Raw genomic sequence first — 18,975 nt, 5'->3', positions numbered from 1 at the left:
AGAAGCATAAATCTTTGTAAAATAAGGCCCAAAGCATATTCTGCAAAGTGGTGCAAGTAAATTCTAATGGGTGTTGCTGAAAAGGGGACGTGGCTATGGGCGTGGAATTGGTGGGTCCTGGGCACTCTGGAAAACTACGTGCAGGGTTATAGAATAAACCTGAAACCTGCTCCCCGCCTAACTTAGGTGCCGGTATTAACACCAAATTTTACTTGGCGTAAATGGCCGTGCCTAAAGTTAGGCGTTGTCATGGCCACTCAGTATATTTTATATAGGCTTACTCTATAATGTACACTTAAATTAATGTATATTTTATAGAATGCACTTAGGTGAATTTCATTTTGGCACCACATTTTTAGGCATGATATATGGAATCTAGTCCTAGATGGATAGATTTTCTTGTGTAACTCACCAAAGATTTTTTTACTTGGTAATTGTTTGTGATCTCTTCTGCTATTATTTGACTGGTGCTTAAAGTTGGGTGCCATTTGTCGAATAGTGCTTAGCGCTGGGATCCACTCCCAACTGTAGGAATCAGGATTTATACCAACAAACCCTGGTGTAAATCCTTGTGCCTAAATTAGGTGCGGATCTCCCAAATTCTATGCCACTGTAAATAAATCCTAGAAATGCCTCTGACCCACACATGCCCCTCCCATGGCCATGTCCCCTTTTCAAATCCACACGGAAAAGTTACATGCACGTTTTTATAGAATAGCAACTATAAAGATGCAGGTGTAAATTCCAAATTATTGCTTGATTTTTAATGCTGAATTATCAGTGCTAATTGGCTCATACTGCACGCTCAGTTTGAGCATGCGCTCAAATTTGTGAGCACTAAATATAGAATTAGGAGGATTATGAGGACTAAAATTAATCTGTTCCCATTTTACACAAAACTAATGGCCTGCCTATGCAGGGTCCATCTGTAAGAAGTCTAAAGTTGTTCCAGTTGGATAGGCAGTGCCTTAAAAGGTGGAGGACAAAAGATTTTGTAAAACTTATTTGACAGTTTTCATTTGAAAGCTTCCCATATGTAGATACAAGTATTATGAAATAAAAATTGAATAGCACTAAAACAGCTTCAAAAATTATTGTAGCTGGCAGAAACTGCAGTAACAAACTCTATTTTGTGCTCATTTTTCTACACTGTTCTATACAATACAAATGGCCAAATTTCAGTGAGGATATCCTGTTTTCTGATGGGTTCACGTCATCTTATCTGTTATTGTAATCTACATTGGAAAGCCTTATAATATACCACTGCATTCCACAAAAAATGTTATCTCCTGTTCTCAGTCTAACCTCCTTAGTCCCATGGGGTGCTGGCTCCCCTACCTTCTGCAGTCTATCTCCCCCCCACCCTGTTTCAAACTGGGGGCTCCTTACCGATGCTGTGGTTCTGAGATCTAAAAAGAAAAAAGATAAAGCTGTTGGTACAAAGCCACGTGCTGCAACACTGACAGTGAGGCTCTGCTGGAACTACAGCAGGACATTTGTCACAGGGCAAGGTTCTGGCAAGCCTCACTGTCAAGTGTTGCAAGCACAGGGCTCTGTACCAGCAGCTTTATCTTTTTAGAGCGTGCAGCGGTGGACACTAGACCACCAGAGTGACTGTAATGTGTAGTGGTGGCGGCTGTGGCGGGCAAAGGCAACTGGGCAGGGCCCCTGGACCCTCGGGTACTGCCCAGTTGCCCAAATGGTCAGTTCGCCCCTGCCACTGACAAAGAGGAGTCAAGAAGCATGCCCAAACTCTAGACTCCCTTTCAACCTTTAAAATGTTCCTGTCCTCACCTCAGTGATATTGGAATGAGGAATCTGTCTTATAGAATACAATGTAACATTCTCATAAACAATTACAAGATCATCAAAAATTTTCCAAAATATAAGAAGAGGGTTAAAAATGAAGGAAAAGGCCTCAAAAAGCTTCCAGGTACTTCCCTGCTGAGCTTTAGTTTGCTCAGAATTGTTATGTATCAGCTGCTTTACTAGAAACTGATTTAATTTCCTGTATTTGCAGTTTATTAGTATTTCTTTCAGATATTCATCTTTCCCTCAACTTTTCAATTTTTTTTTGTCTTGAAAGAAGTCGTGTTTCCTCTTTTTAAAAGTTCATTCCTGATGCTGGAATGCTATGGGTCACAAACCCCATTGTACAGACACTGTCACACTATACCTAAAATTGTGCCCAGAAAAAAAGAATCCCACCATCATTCCAAGCCTCTAGCAGACCTTCCACTGGGCTTTGCCTCATCTCGAGTCCATTCCAGGTTGCCCCTCTTTTTTCCCTTCTTTCCACCCTCTTCCTGCTGGCATCACTCCTCTAACTCTTCAGCCCCTCCACCACTAGTTCTTAATTTGCACAGCTCAGGGACATTTATCCCTTTCTGCAGGAAGGCTTGAAAAAGCTCTTGGGATTGCCTAAGGTATGTCTTGATAGCCATGATAAAAAAAAAAGACCACCCATTCCTGTAGAAGGAATAATGACAGTCCAGAGAAGTTGTCGTATAGTGTCCTGCAATTGCTAAGACCGACTCTGCAAACACTGTGGGAACAGCTGTGAGAGGCCAGAAGAAGGAGGAAGGAAAGGCAACTGGAAGAAGTACAGATTGCTAGTCCAGAGTTTGCGCTGCCTCAAGAGCACTGTGAGTTGAAATCTCAAGTGCAGATAATGATGCTGAGACTGAAAGTGTCAGGTCAGAAAGAGTGTAACCTGACCAACACTGAGGAGAATTGTCAATCTGACACCCCAGAGGTGTGGGTGACAGTTAAGGCTGCCCAGTTGTGGTGTGAGAGTTGTGGTCTGAGGTACTTCAGGGAGATGATGGCGGTGCTGTGGAGAGAAAAACAAACAGACATCACTGTGGATAGTGACTGTCCCCAGAGTCGAGCACCTGAGGATGCAGCTCCAGAGTGGGAGATGTTAGGCTGCCTGGCCAGGAGGGCAGGGCTCAACAGTGAGCAGGAAGTAAAAGCCCAGAGACGCGAAGAGTGGCCCATCCCAATGCTGGAGGCCAAATGAGTGAGATTTTTCTCACAAGCCCCAGCCATGTCTAAAACTAGTTTTAGCAGATGCACATTCCAAAAACTGACATATTCCAATCAATAAATAGAAATAAAACTGTCTACCTTTGTTGTCATAGATGCAAAGGGTGACCCATCCAGAAGAGTGATATCTACCACCCCAATAAGTGAAACTGAATGTCAGTGAGTGAGGTTTTTCTCACAGTGCATTCAATCTATAAATCTGAAATGGCGGTGAAGGGACTGAAGTCCAAGGAAGGGCTGCTGGCTACACTTATTGAAAAGTAATGCCTTTATGTGTCTTCATGGATGACATATTATAAATTTTAAACACAGTTTTATTTCAAATACTTAACATTAAACCACATACAAACCTATGGAGACAATTTAACTGTATTTAAAGATCCCTCATCTGGAAGTATCTCATGATTTAAACTTGATCACACAAATGTTTACTATAAAGACAACTATCTCAACACACAACAGATTCTGCAACAGTTTCTAAAACCCTGTATGACAGACTAAAATTAGATTAAACCTTTGGCGTCACCTCAGTAAGCCCAACACATAATCCCTCTCCCACAAAACACTATACAGAAACTTGTGCAAGAACACATTCAGAACCTTACCATACTTTAACAGTACTAGCTCCCAAGACTCAAAAAGGTACAACCTTACACATGAAAAGGCAGCACTGTAAATACTATACCATGCCCTAAAATACCAATACACTACCTATTGAAAAAACAAATACAAAACACACACGACTGCAACAAGATCTCTACACAGGTACCTCATGCTAGCAGAGTACTATACCTTATTGCAGTGATTCCCAAACTGGGTTCTGCAGAACCCTAGGGATCCTCAAAATCTCTTCCTTAAGAAATTAGATAGTAGAATCTGTTTGTATCAACATATAAACGGTTTACATAAACTGAGGGTTCATCGGTGTATGAAAATATATTTTAGGGGTTCTGCCACAGTAAAATGTTTGGGAATCACTGCCTTAGTTGGACACAAAAACCCATTGCTTTTTTTGTGCCGGTACGCAACGGTACGGCGTACCGGCACCTTTTTTTTGCCCGCCCCGCCCCCCCCCCCCCCTTGCGACACTCCGGGCGAGTCCTGCACTTAGTTTTTTTTTTTTTTTTTAAGACTCAGAACGTGCGAACGATGCAGCCGGCAGCGATTGAAAGAGGCTGTCTGGGCTGGCGTCTGCGTCGGAGCTTCCCTCACCCTCTGCGAGTCCCGCAAAACAGGAAGTTGTAACAACGAAGGCGGGACTCGCAGAGGGTGAGGGAAGCTCCGACGCAGACGCCAGCCCAGACAGCCTCTTTCAATCGCTGCCGGCTGCATCGTTCGCACGTTCTGAGTCTTAAAAAAAAAAAACTAAGTGCAGGACTTGCCCGGAGTGTCGCGGGGGGGGGGAACGATTGGGGAGAGAGGGAAAGAGGGAAAACAACAGAGGGAAGGATTGGGGAGAGAGAGAAAGAGGGAAAACAACAGAGGGAAGGATGGGGGAGAGAGAGAAAGAGGGAAACCAACAGAGGGAAGGATTGGGGAGAGAGAGAAAGAAGGAAACCAACAGAGGGAAGGATTGGGGAGAGAGAGAAAGAAGGAAACCAACAGAGGGAAGGATTGGGGAGAGAGGGAAAGAGGGAAACCAACAGAGGGAAGGATTGGGGAGAGAGGGAAACCAACAGAGGGAAGGATTGGGGAGAGAGAGAAAGGGGGAAACCAACAGAGGGAAGGATTGGGGAGAGAGGGAATGAGGGAAACCAACAGAGGGAAGAATTGGGGAAAGAGGGAAACCAACAGAGGGAAGGATTGGGGAAAGAGGGAAACCAACAGAGGGAAGGATTGGGGAGAGAGAGAAAGGGGGAAACCAACAGAGGGAAGGATTGGGGAAAGAGGGAAACCAACAGAGGGAAGGATTGGGGAGAGAGGGAAAGAGGGAAACCAACAGAGGGAAGGATTGGGGAGAGAGAAAAAGAGGGAAACCAACAGAGGGAAGGATTGGGGAGAGAGAGAAAGAGGGAAACCAACAGAGGGAAGGATTGGGGAGAGAGGGAAAGAGGGAAACCAACAGAAAGAAGGATTGGGGAGAGAGAGAGAAAGAGGGAAACCAACAGAGGGAAGGATTGGGGAGAGAGGGAAAGAGGGAAACCAACAGAGGGAAGGATTGGGGAGAGAGAGAGAAAGAGGGAAACCAACAGAGGGAAGGATCGGGGAGAGAGGGAAACCAACAGAGGGAAGGATTGGGGAGAGAGAGGGAAACCAACAGAGGGAAGGATGGGGAGAGAGAGGGAAAAACAGATGGAAGGATTGGGGAGAGAGGGGAAAAACAGATGGAAGGATTGGGGAGAGAGAGGGAAAACACAGATGGAAGGATTGGGGAGAGAGGGAAAAACAGATGGAAGGATGGGGAGAGAAAGAGGGAAGACGCTGGATGGAAGAGTGCAGAAAGAAATAGGGGAGACACTGGAAGGATGGGGAGAGAAAGCAGAGCTGCTGGATGGAAAAGGGGAATAGAGAAAGACTGGAGAATAAGAGGAAGGGACATGGGGAGAACAAGGGTGAGGAAAAGATGAAAAGCCACAGGTAGATGAAGGAAATTAAAGAATGGATAGTAAGAATGAATTAAATCTGGACAGAGAGAGAGCCTGAAAAATATTGAAGAAAGCAAAGAAAAAGGAGACAAAAATGACAAATGGCACAGAAGAGTTAAGCGAAAATAAAGGAAAGCAGAATCACAGACTGGGACCAATATGGAAAGAAAAACAGTCACCAGACAACAAAGGTAGAAAAAAATCATTTTATTTTCATTTTAGTGTTTGTAATATGTCCAATTTGAGAATTTACATTGGCTGTCTTATTTTGCACTGGGTATACTGGAGCTGTAAGAGCTTACAGAGATTATTTATCATGAAAAAAAATCACGTTATTTTTTTCTCCTATAGTACTATAATATTTTCAATGATGTCTGTTTATATGCGCCATGGCTGGTATAGGGGGTGTGGTTAATGTGGGTGTGGCTATCATAGGGGTGGAGCCATATGTGGTGACCCCGCCCATAATGAGTACTGGCACCTTTTTTTCTACAAAAAAAGCACTGCAAAAACCTCAAATAGACCCTCAACAAATATGAAACAAGGGACCACATATCAGTAATAGAGGTATGAAGACATGAAACTAAACTGGAAACATAAGGAAGTCAGATTCTGCACACAGCAATAATAAGAGACAGAAACAAATTGCAAGATACCAGATATGGGCATTTTTCAATGACATATTCCAATTAATAAATTCAGAATAAAATATTTTTTTCTTCCTCTGTTGTCTGAGAATTTTATTTTTCTATTCGTATTGGTTCCGGTGTCTCTTTTCTGCTTTTTTCCTGTCTCTGCAAGGTCTCCTGTCCTTTTGACTTTTCTTCTCTCTCCATGTCCTCCATCCATCTTTCCTCTACATTCCTATCCGTCCAGCATTTCCCCTCTGCATCCACCTCTATACCTCCCCTCCCTTCATGTTCAGTATCTGCCCTCTCAGTGTCCTTATCCTCTGTTTTCAGCATTTTTCCTCTTCATCCCTATCTTGACTTGTCCTGCAGTCTATATCTCTTCCTCTGTGATCAGCATCCCTCCCCCCCACCCCGTGTCCCTATTTCCTCTCTGTTCTGCTTTGCTCATGTCCCTTTCCCTATGTTTCCTCCATGCCCAATATCTCTTTTGTCTTCCTGTCCCTTCTCTCTTTTCCCTTCTTGTTTACTCTTTCCATAAATACTAGGACTACGGGGCACGCAATGAAGCTACAAAGTAGTAAATTTAAAATGTATCAGAGAAAATATTTCTTTACGCAATGTGTAATTAAACTCTGGAATTTGTTGCCAGAGAATGTAGTAAAAGAAGTTAGCTTAGCGGGATTTAAAAAAGGTTTGGATAGCTTCCTAAAAGAAAAGTCAATAAACCATTATTAAAATGACCTTGGGGAAAATCCACTGCTTATTTCTAGGACAATCAGCATAAAATGTATTGTACTGTTTTGTGATCTTGCGAGGTGCTTGTAACCTGGATTGGCCACTGTTGGAAACAGGATGCTGGGCTTGATGAACCTTCGGTCTGTCCAGCCCAAAACATGCCCAGATGGTGTCCCCTTGCCATATGGATGTAGTCCAGTTTAAACAGCCATATCCTGGTTTTATAAAATCATGATTTGGATGTCCATGTAATAAGAACATCTAAATACTGGCTTTCAGACATCCAAAACAGGAATACAGCTTCTAAAATAATCACCATAGTGTCTGAATATTTCTGCCATACATATAGCAACCATTGTGCATGCTGTCCCACATATACAGCTCCATTGCCTATCTAGATTGTTTCGCAGAATATACATGATGTTTAATTATTGTGGCTGCTGTTTTAAACAAACGCTTACTATAGTGATTAAATATAGACTTGCATCTCACTAGGAATAAAGTTCTTCAAATATTCTTTCATAATTGTTGCTCTTAAACCATGCATATATGTATATAAATTTTAAAATGTAGGCACACTCAAATGGCACTGAAATATAAAAACATGCGCTTACCCATAGCAAGGTCTTCTACACCATTCTCTAAATAACCATCAAATGCAAATTCTTCTTGTATTAGTTGCACTACTTTCTGTACAGATGAGCAAATTGTTCTTTTTTGTTGTGATGCCGGTTCTAAATCTGAGGAACACTTTATGTTTGCATCCATGGAAGATGAGTCCTCTGGAAAAGACATGGCAATACCCAGCTTCTCTTTCGTTACCTCAGCTGCTTTTCTGTTCATTTTACTGCTGTTATTAGTTGCATCACAAGATGAATCATTTTGTAAAACAATTATATTTTTTATGCTCTTCTCTTGTCTGGCAGTTGTTTGGTTAGAATAAGAATTATTTTTATAACTGATATCACAGGCATTGTTATGTAAAGAACATGACAGGACTTCAGGTGGATTACAGAGCCATTCACATGCATTTTCTGTGTGAAAATGTAAACTTAGTACTTGCTTTGGAAGTTTTTGCACCTCTCTCTTTGGGTCTTGTTTGAGAAGGAAATTATGTGGGAGAGGTGTATTGAGTAATGTAGAACAAACTGAGGAGCTTGAAGATGATGCTGTTGAAATAATCTCTTTTTGGTCAGACAAAGGATTTGAAATTGATGCAGAACAGGCTGTAAATGACAGAACATTGTTTGGAGTCTGTCCTTTCAATGATGAAATGAAGGAATTACTCATTGAACTTGCAGTTTGTTTCTCTTTCTGGGGTGGTGGAAGATGTGCAGCTTCAGAATGTTCCTTAACAGCATGGTTTTCAATGTCAGTCACAGATATTGATTCATTGTTTTTCACTTGTATTTCATTGTTTACAACTTCTCCAAATTGCTCAGAAGATGACATTTTAGAGTCCTCATGTTTGTTTCTAAAAAGAATAAGATATTTTATAAGGAAGCTGCTATTTAAATACATCTCAACTTATTCAATTGTTTATTGTAGAGCAAAAGCCTCTAATGGTACCTTCTGATATCTGTATTTTGCATTAGAATAATAGGTTTAAAATATGTTGCTGGAGAGGTAAATGTGGTTGGAAGTGTAGAAACTTCATTATTCAAAGAAGACTGACAGGGCACTGGTCCTTTAACAGCTATAATCCTCTTTTTATTAGTAACAGGTACAAATCCTACAAGTAAATACAAAACATGAAGTCAAAAACACACATATCAACATCAATGTGGCTTATCAAATGTTATTAAATCTTCTAATTAAAGAGAACTGATTATTATAGATCAGTGTTTCCCAAGTCCGGTCCTGGTGTACCCCTTACCAGTCAGATTTACAGGATATCTACAAGAGATTTGCATATAATGGAGGTAGTGTATGCAAATCAAGTACATGCATAGTCATTGTGGATATCCTGAAAACCTGATTGGCAAGGTATACTCCAGGACCGGACTTGGGAAACACTGTTATAGATTACAATCTGATATTTACCTACAATAGATTCCAAAGATCCTTCTTTGTTATGTTTATCTGACAGCTCTAAAGAAACACAGTCTGGAAGGGCTGCATCTTCATTCTCACGTGCCTAAGTTAAAAAGAAAAGCTACTTAACTCACAAATGAGAGGAAAAACACACAAAAATTACAAGAAAATCTGTAGCCTCAGGGGGCAGGATTAAGCCTTTGGTGAAACCTTAGGCAAACAAGTACATTGTTCTACCTGCCCTGCCCCAAGTAAACTCCCACCTCACTCTTCACCTCCAACCCTGCCCAGCATCATCCTTTTCTCTTTCCTCCCCTCCCCCATCCAGCATGCATCTTTTTTTCTCTCCCCTCCACTTTGGTCTAGCATCGCCGTTGGTGAGAAACTCTCATTAATTTGGTTTCTCACAAGCTAGCTCTTTGTCCTGAGTGGGCAGAAGGAGAGAAGGCACAGAAAATGTTACAGTCCATATGCCTCCTGCCCTGGTGACCATGGATGAGGCAATATTAGCTAACCCAGAGCAACAGCTACCTACCTTACTCCCAATGCAACAGTTTTGGTAGTCGCTGCCTTGTGTAAGAAAATTTATGTGTGTACTTGATAACATCAGATTGTAGCAATGTCGATGGCCCTACATAGCAATGTGACTTCATCAACATGTGTATATTGAAGAGGTCACATTGCTGTGTTGGGCTGTCGGTGTCGCTACAACATGATACCAAGTGTATGCATAAGTTACTTTACATACGGTGGGCACCACTGGAGCTGTCATACCAGGGAGCTTGGAAGTTAGCTACTGCAGAGATGCCAAGGGTGACCCATTCCAAAGAGAGATATTTACCACGAGTGACACTGAAGGCCAATAAGTGAGATATTTTCATGGGTCCTAGCCATAGAAACATGACGGCAGATAAGGGCCAAATGGCCCAGTCAGTCTGCCCATCCTCAGTAACTATGTTGAGCATATACTTTTTAAATATTGAGATATTCAAATTCTTTTTTCTACCGTTGATCTATGGTCAATTTATTCTTCTAATCATGTTGATCGCAGTCTCTACTTTCTCCTTTCCTCTGTTGTCTCTTAACTTTCTTTCTAGGGCCTACCTGTGCACTTGGCATTTCTTTTCTTTCATGACCACCATTCGTCTTCATTTTCCCTGTCCCTATCCTCCCATCTCCTCTCTCTCTATCCCTATTCTTACCCAGTTTATATCCCTTCCCTCTGTCCAAGCACTGCCCCTCAAAGCCCCTATCCCCTCATGTGTCCAGCATCACTCCTGTGTCTTTATCCCCCCTCCATGTGTCCAGTATCACTCCTCTGTGTCCTTATCTCCTTCCCCATTTTCAGCTTCACCTCTCGCTCTTCTATTCCTCCTGCATGCCCCCCCCCCCAAGGCCAGCATCTCTCCCTCTTTTTCCCTTCCTCCTGATCCCCCTTCCCTGGGGATCCAGCATGTGTCCCTCTCTCATCCCTTCCCTCCTGTCCCAAACCCTCCCCGTAGGTCCAGCATCTCTGCCTCTTCCTCCTTCACCAGAAACAAGAAATTGTGTCAGCGGAGGCAGAGGGACAGCTCTGGGCTGGCTGTAGGCGGTGTGCATTTAACCATGCTGGCTGCAAAGAAGTTTAAAGGATCATTGGGTGAAGGAAAGGGAGGAGGAAGAAATACCAGGACTGCAGGGGAAACGAAAAGACACTAGACCTGTTTGGGATGGGGGGAGGGGAGAATAGATGAAGAGATTCTGGAATTGAGGAGGTGGGATGAATAGAACAGTAGGGGGGGGGGGGGGAAGGAGACATATGAACCTTACAACCTATGAAACTTTGTAAGTCTAAGTGCTTTGAAAATGAGCCTCATGCTGAAACTAATAAAGTGTACATTTTTTTTAAAATGGGGCTGGATTAAGGTATTGCACTGGGTCCCCTGCCTTAAACTCTCCCTGTGTGGCCCAATTGCTTATAAAGCACGATTGACTATTACAACTACCACAACATAGAGATCATATAAAAATCATTAATATTTGCACATTGCATACCAATTTTCACAAAACTGATCTGATCCAAACATAATAGATTAAAGATTCTATAAAGGCCTCATAAGAAATTAACTCATGTGAGAAGAACTATCTGAGAATTATACAGAACACTTATGTGCCTTAATCATAAAATCATTTTATGAAATATAAATAATTTTATAGAAAAATTTAAAAATAGTTATCTGTAAACTCAGATAAGCCAAACAGACTGCATTTTGGACACACCCCCACCCCTGATATTCAAAGCTATTTAACTGGCCAGACATGGCCACTGACCAGTTAAATAGCATATCAGCACCTATCTCCTGCTACATATCCATGGTTAGAGGCCAGTAGCTAACTGGCTATATCGCACGACATAGCTGGTTAGGGGCAGATATTTAGCTCTTAACTGGTTAGGTTCAGTGGTTAAAATAGGCTGTATGAATAGCAGGCCTATCTTTAACTACAAAAAAGTTAACCAGTTAGTACAGAATATCAGTATAACCGGTTAACCTTTTAGCAGTTAAAAAATCCCTGGATATTCAATGCTGGTCACCGGAAATGGCCTGATATTGAACACCCGGGTTTAATGCCGGCAGTGGACATATATATGCCTCACAAAGGCCTCAAAACTATTCCAACAGAATAAAATGCAATGCAAATAGTATTATACACTGTTAACTGAAAAAGATAAAAGGTAATACCTGTTGATAGGCACATCTACTCAGCTGTGACCAGATCTCTTTGCTTTTTATACCTTGCCGAGATAGATATTTTTTGCATATCTGAAAGCAAAAATAAACTACCTTAGGAAAAGAACAGAAAATGTAATTAAACATAAAGATATAACAATTGTGGTACACTAGAGCTGTACCAATTAGCATATTTTACTATTTAGCCAAATACGAATAATGAAAAATATTATTTGACCAAATACGAATAATGAGCATTAGGCTTTAACGTAACAAATAATAAGAGAAGCAACGTGAAATCAGATCACATGTTTATTTCAGTAGGATTTAGCACAATAGAGCCCTGAATTATTCATATTCAAATTTAAATCACTATCTGTGATTTATAAATGACCTAGAGATGGGAGCAACTAGTGAGGTAATTAAATTTGCTGATGACACAAAGTTATTCAAAGTCGTTAAATCACAGGAGGATTGTGAAAAATTACAAAAGGACCATACGAGACTGGGAGACTGGGCATCTAAATGGCAGATGACGTTTAATGTGAGCAACTGCAAAATGATGCATGTGGGAAAGAGGATCCCGAATTATAGCTGCGTCATGCAAGGTTCCACGTTAGGAGTCACGGACCAAGAAAGGGATCTAGATGTCGTCGTTGATGATACGTTGAAACCTTCTGCTTAGTGTGCTGCTGTGGCTAAGAAAGCAAATAGAATGTTAAGTATTATTAGGAAAGGAATGGAAAACAAAAATGAGGATGTTATAATGCCTTTGTATCGCTCCATGGTGCGACCGCACCTCGAATATTGTGTTCAATTCTGGTCGCCGCATCTCAAAAAAGATATAGTGGAATTAGAAAGGGTGCAGAGAAGGGCAACGAAAATGATAAAGGGGATGGGACGACTTCCCTATGGGAAAGGGCTGAAGCAGCTGGGGATCTTCAGTTTGGAGAAGAGGCGGCTAAGGGGAGATATGATAGAGGTCTTGAAGCGTCTGTTTACGCTTTCCAAAAATACTAGGACTAGGGGGCATGTGAAGAAGCTACAATGTAGTAAATTTAAAATGAATCGGAGAAATATTTCTTCACTCAACGTGTAATTAAACTCTGGAATTCGTTGCCAGAGAATGTGGTAAAGGCGGTTAGCTTAGCAGAGTTTAAAAAAGGTTTGGACGGCTTCCTAAAGGAAAAGCCCACAGACCGTTATTCTGGGATAAGCAGTATAAAATGTTTTGTACATTTTTGGGATTTTGCCGGGTATTTGTGACCTGGATTGGCTACTGTTGGAAACAGGATGCTGGGCTCAATGGACCTTTGGTCTTTCCCAGTATGGCAATACTTATGTACTATTCGGCCAAACACGAATAATGTATTCGGGGGCCGAATCAAATATGAATATTCAGTATAGCCCTAGTAGTAACAGAACACATTGTGTTCATGACAGCTTTTCAAAGGTACACACAGCAGGCACTTCTATTCATTCTTAATAAATTACTTCTACTGCAAAGTGATAATTTAGGGGGAAACAAGAGCTTGGTTTCTGAACAGAAATGCAACACATATGGTGCTGTGCTATATTCCTATGGCTGAGATCTAAGATTCATGTTTATATTTTCTTGCTCTGGCACAGAAAGTCCCTTATAAATTCACACTTTTGTGTCCAGTTCATTCTGCTGGTTGATGAAGAATTGCCCAGCCAATAAAATGAATAGATAAAACCCTTTCTAAAATATGTGCAAGCTTACCTGTTAAAAATGTATATCAATATAACACAACAGAAAGCAAATCTGGACTCTAATATGAACTTCATAAGAGGAACAAGTTGTTTCATTAATTTATTTATTTAAAACGCATTATGTACCTGCTCCTTCAATCAAGTCCATTGAGGATGGTGTACAAGACCAAAAAAACAACAACAGAAAACGGATAAACTAAATCATATTAAAAGATAAAAATGATAAAAAGAATAAAACATCAACAAGAAGCAAAAACTACTTCAACCTTTTCAAAGAGCCAGAAAATTTTATCTTTCAAATGTTCAGTGCCAAAATATGTACCAGTATAAGGAAATAAACTAAAATCTCAAGTAATTTATTCCACCACTCCACTGCAATTATTCTAAAGGCCTTCCTAAGACAAATTTCCTTTTTATTACACCTTTAAAAGGATAAGCTAACAACATTTCTCTGAGAAGAGCATAAAAAGTGACTGATGTATATGCTAAAACAATAAAATAGGAGTCCAGGTTTTTATTACTTTTAAAGTCAGAACTAATAATTTAAAAACAGAACATTTTCTAACCAAGAGCCAGCATAGCTCCTGTAATAAAGGTAACACACTTGACCTTACTTGACCAGTTAACTATCTAGCAAACAAATTTTGCACAACCTGAAGTTTACTAGCTAACTAGCTACCAAACCCACATACAACCCAATACAATAATCTAAAGAGCTTAAAATCACTGACTGAAATACTGTTCTAAACAAACTTGGTTCTAAAAATGGCCATAATGTTTTTACTGTGCCCAATTTGCTATATACCTGCCAAATTATATACAAGGAAATACTTTATCTCTCGATTTAACCTGAAGACATATATTTTGCCATTCCATAACACTAAAACAAAGAACAGTAGATTTAGATAACAGTCCATTCTAATACACTCATTACAAACTAGAAAGGACCGACTGCTCCTGATAACCATCACTAGGTAGTAAAAAACTGAATATTATCTACATAAGCATAAAATGACATTGATCCCTCCTTCCTATGCTGACTTGAATCTCAAAATGGCTGTCGCGACCACCTGTGGCAGTCTCACGAGGCTGCCACAGGAAGTCATGGCAGCCATTTTGACTACAGAGCTAGCATGAGCAGGAGCAATCGGGGATGATTCCTGTCTCTACAAGAAAATTAGCCCACCATGGTTTGTAAGGTAGGCCAGGTGAGGCCCATTTTTATTTAGGGGCGGGGCAGAGTGGATCTCATTTTTGTTCAGAGGGGGATGGAGTAAGGCCAAAGTAGAACTTGCTTTTGTTCAATGGGGAGCAGAGTGGGGCTCACTTTTATTCAGGAGTGGGAGGATGTTGGTACCACTATTGGTTTCGGCTTCCGCTTCAGCTGAAAACAGAGGCGTATTTCAACTGCAGATTGTTTCAGTTGAAACAGAAAAAAAGAAAAACAGTTGCAGTCTCCCTCTAGTTGAGATCTGATATTGGGATGTAACAGTGTTCCCTGTTCTTGTACAGCTAGCATTGGAAAACCTAAGAACATATAAGAACATAAGCATTGCCATACTGGGACAGACTGAAGGTCCATCAAGCCCAGTATCCTGTTTCTAACAGTGGCCAATCCAGGTCACAATTACCTGGCAAGATCCCAGAACAGTAAAACAGATTTTATGCTGCTTATCCTAGAATATGCAGCGGATTTTCCCAAGTCCATCTTAATAATGGCTAATGGACTTTTCTTATAGGAAATTATTCAAACCTTTTTTAAACTTTGCTAAGCTAACTGCTTTTACCACATTCTCTAGCAATGAATTCCAGAGTTTAATTGCTCATTGAGTGAAGAAATATTTTCTCCAATTCATTTTAAATTTACTACTTAGAAGCTTCTTTCCATGCCCCCTAGTCCTAGTATTTTTGGAAACAGTAAACAAGTGATTCATATCTACCTGTTCCACTCCACTCAGTATTTTATAACTATATCATATCTCCCCTCAGCCATCTCTTCTCCAAGCTGAAGAGCCCTAGCCGCTTTAGCCTTTCCTCTTAGGGAAGTCGACCCAATCCCTTTATCATTTTTGTCGCCCTTTTCTGTTCCTTTTCTAATTCCACTATATCATTTTTGAGATGTGGTGACCAGAACTGCACACAGTATTCAAGATGCGGTCACACCATGGAGCGATACAAAGGCATTATAACAATATCAGTTTTCCATTCCTTTCCTAATAATTCCTAACATTTTATTTGCTTTCTTAGTCGCCGCAGCACAATGGGCTGAGGGTTTCAATGTATCAACAATGACACCCAGATGCTTTTCCTTGGCAGTGCATTGGAAAGTATTCAGAAGTCTCATTGGACTTCTCATGGAAAGATCCATCAGAAGACGGAATCTTACCTGCCTTGGCCAGTATTGCTCTATAAGAATCATGGTTCCTTGATCTTCTTTCAGTTTCAGAAGTCTTTGTTGCAAGGGAAATTGGAAGATAATATGCATACAGAACACGCTCTCCTCAATGAAGACAGAAGGAAGCATTCCGAGGTTAGTCTGCCATGTGTCCCATCCTGAGGAACTTAGTTGTTGAATGGAGTGGTCGACAGAATTATAGAGGGGGTGCCCCACTGTTGAAATATCTAATGGGTAACTTTGTCACCCACAGATCACTCATGTGGGAAAAGTACTTGACCAAAATTTTCTGTTAGCATGCTGTCCTTGCCTGTCAGATACGGCATATAACCTTGAGAAACATTCCATGAGAAATGGCACATTTCCACGATCTGATAGTTTCCCAATACAGGGCTTGTTCATGTAGAACATGGTTACCTGATTGTTTGAACTAGGATAACCTTGTTGGACAATCAATCAATCTCTGAAAGGCTTTAGAGCATTCCATATTGCCCTTATTTCTAGGAAGTTTATCTGATGTTTCTACTGAGCAGACCACACACCTTGTATATCAGCTCCCCAAACCAGTTTGGATACATCTGCTGCAAGAGTTTCTTGAATCTAAGCAATTTGGAAGAACATTTCTTTCATCAGATTGGAATGATCTGTTCACCAGGAGAGTGAATCCAGTAGTGGACTGGTGACAGATGTTATATTGAGAAAGTTCCCCAGTCAACAAGGTCCATTGGGCCTGCTTCAAATGAAGGTGTGTCAATGGAATTATGTGCATTTTGGAGGCCATGTATCCCAGCATTCTCAACATTTGTATAGTTGATACTTGCTGACTCTCCTGAATCGGGCTTTAAAGTTATAATCCTGATATCAAAAAACATAGGCTAGTTGGATATTTTGGACAACAACCGAAACAGTTTTGGTGACTGCCAACATAATTATGCAGTTTGCTGGTAAGACATCCACTGGGCATTTTTAGAGTCACTATCCAGTTATGTGCAGGTACAAAATTCCCAGTTAACCCTGGACAGGTGATTTAAATGGCCAGGAGCCTCTCCTGGCAGTTTAAATTGTTTTGAATATCGAGTCCTATATTAACATGCCAATAGCTAGCAATCAGTGGTCGTAGGAGCCAAATTTTACAAATGATTTGTGTGTGTTGGGTGGGGGGGGGGGGGCCTTGACTGGGTACAATGATGAAGTTTGCTCAGTTGGGGGTGTTCAGAGCTGGCCTCTATGCCTGTGGTATAAATTCTGCTCAAACAGCCCCTTGCAGTGAAGGGGGTCTGAGCAAGAAGGGTGCCTGTCAGCTATCAACCCAGAAGGAGTGGATCAGATCTAATGGCTGGTGGTTATCTTCAGGCTATAATAGTAGTAAGACTGAAAATCAGTGTAGGACCTATGAACTAGCATGCATTTACACATCCTCTGGTAGCTCCATCCTTTCCTCCCACAAAGACTTCCTGTTAATAAAATACAGTCACTGCATAGGTGGCAGCTTGCAGGGTCTATGACAATTTTCACCCTTATTGTTACTACTGTTGGCTCTCAGACCAGTCATGAGGAGGGCAGAGCAGATCCTGGATGGGTAACATTAGAAGACAGCATGATGACTACATCACTACTGGTTTAGTTTAGACCTGGGCACGAGGGTGGGCCAAAGGCTTCGAGAATTTTTACAAGGGATGTCCACGGTCACGTCTCAACATCTAGCTTACATAAAGCTTTATTATCGCTTCGTCCCCCCCGTAACTATGAGGCACTCAAAGGGGCATGGAGTAGAGAACTGGGGTATGAATTGAAGGGAGTAAACTTTGCAAAATTGATAAAAGACATCCCAAAGCAAGTAGGAGGGGCAGAGCTCCAATATAGGATAATACATAGGGGATATATATCACAAGCACAAGCAGCGAGAGCAGGTTGGATATCAGATGATCAATGTCCCAAGTGTAAAAGAGGGAGCAACACCTTTTTGTATGCATTTTGGAGATGTGACAGAGTTAAACAATTTTGGAGTTTATTTCATAAATATTTAGAGAAACTTTGTGGCCAAAGAATAACCCCTTCATGGAGAGGAGCACTATTAAATAAACAGGAGGCATATGGGATTTCAGATAAGCAGTTGCGTCTATTATTGTGCAAGGCCTATGCAGTGGGGAAAAAATGTATACTCAAACACTGGATGCAAGAGGAACCACCCTCTTATTGGTATTGGAGAAATCGATTCCACGAGTTAATGCTCTGGGAGGCTCGTGCAGCCCAGGGCACTCCAAAGAGAAGAAAGCTCTTTATTTCTGTTTGGAACAATTATCTGCAAAATATTTCTCAGAAAGCAAGAAGTGATGTGTTAAACAAAATATCTATATTATAGATGAAGGTACAAGGGCAATGGAAGTGTCAGTAAATTTAATTGGAAAGGAAGGGAGAGGTACCAACAAGATAGGGGTGCTAGCAGGCAGGAGGTGAAATAAACAACCAAATAGAAGGTCAGCTATGGAGTACCCTACAGCTTAAGATAGGGAAGGGGAGCGGAAGGGGAGTGAAGGGAGTAGATATCATGAAGTACAGAGATGAGCTTATAAGGTAAAGGGAGGGAAGGAGGGGACGTAGACTTAGAGAGGACAATATTAAACAAAGCACAATATGTGTTCATATTTGAACTCAATACTTTATTATGTAGTTTTTCTTTTAAAAAATAGGAGTACAATCATTTTGTTTAAAGTTACAAAGGTTGGGGGGGGGGGGGGAGAAAACTGTAAAACAACTTTGATGATAGAAGTTAAGGATTTACTCATTTAAGTATGTTATGTCAGGTAAATCATCATAGGTTGAATCTTGTGTATATGCATAACATGCTGCATCATCAATAAAAAATTGTTGAAATATAGAAGACAGCATGATGGAGAGGACCCAGGGCAGGAGGGATAGCAGCCAGGACGAGGTCATGGTTGGGTGGAAGGGTATGGGGGTAGAATTGGGAAGAGGTCATGGGACATTTGAAAGACAGGCTGGAGAGGAACCAGGAAGGGGCCCATGCATGAGATGGTAAGAGAGAGAAGCACTATTCCCTCTAAGCTGAGTGGAAGTTCACCACCTACAGTGGTGCAAATCAG

The 18,975-nt window shown here is 41.1% G+C and overlaps 1 protein-coding gene across 1 annotated transcript in view; it reads right to left on the bottom strand.

Moving 5' to 3' along the window:
* The window catches only part of KNDC1 (kinase non-catalytic C-lobe domain containing 1), a 200,678-nt gene that overhangs the window by 93,416 nt on the left and 88,287 nt on the right, over window positions 1-18,975 (bottom strand). Inside the window, exons 11-14 of the mRNA XM_030202996.1 lie at window positions 11,755-11,835; window positions 9,044-9,128; window positions 8,570-8,732; window positions 7,615-8,474 (exon numbers count right to left, since the gene is read on the bottom strand). Of these exons, the coding sequence (XP_030058856.1) occupies window positions 7,615-8,474; window positions 8,570-8,732; window positions 9,044-9,128; window positions 11,755-11,835 (1,189 nt within the window). The remainder of the gene's footprint in view (window positions 1-7,614; window positions 8,475-8,569; window positions 8,733-9,043; window positions 9,129-11,754; window positions 11,836-18,975) is intronic.

Source organism: Microcaecilia unicolor, chromosome 5 (assembly GCF_901765095.1).
Source record: "Microcaecilia unicolor chromosome 5, aMicUni1.1, whole genome shotgun sequence".
Classification (NCBI taxonomy): Eukaryota; Metazoa; Chordata; class Amphibia; order Gymnophiona; family Siphonopidae; genus Microcaecilia; species Microcaecilia unicolor.
Note: the sequence above shows the minus strand (reverse complement) of the source record. Positions and strands in the feature narration are given on the sequence as shown.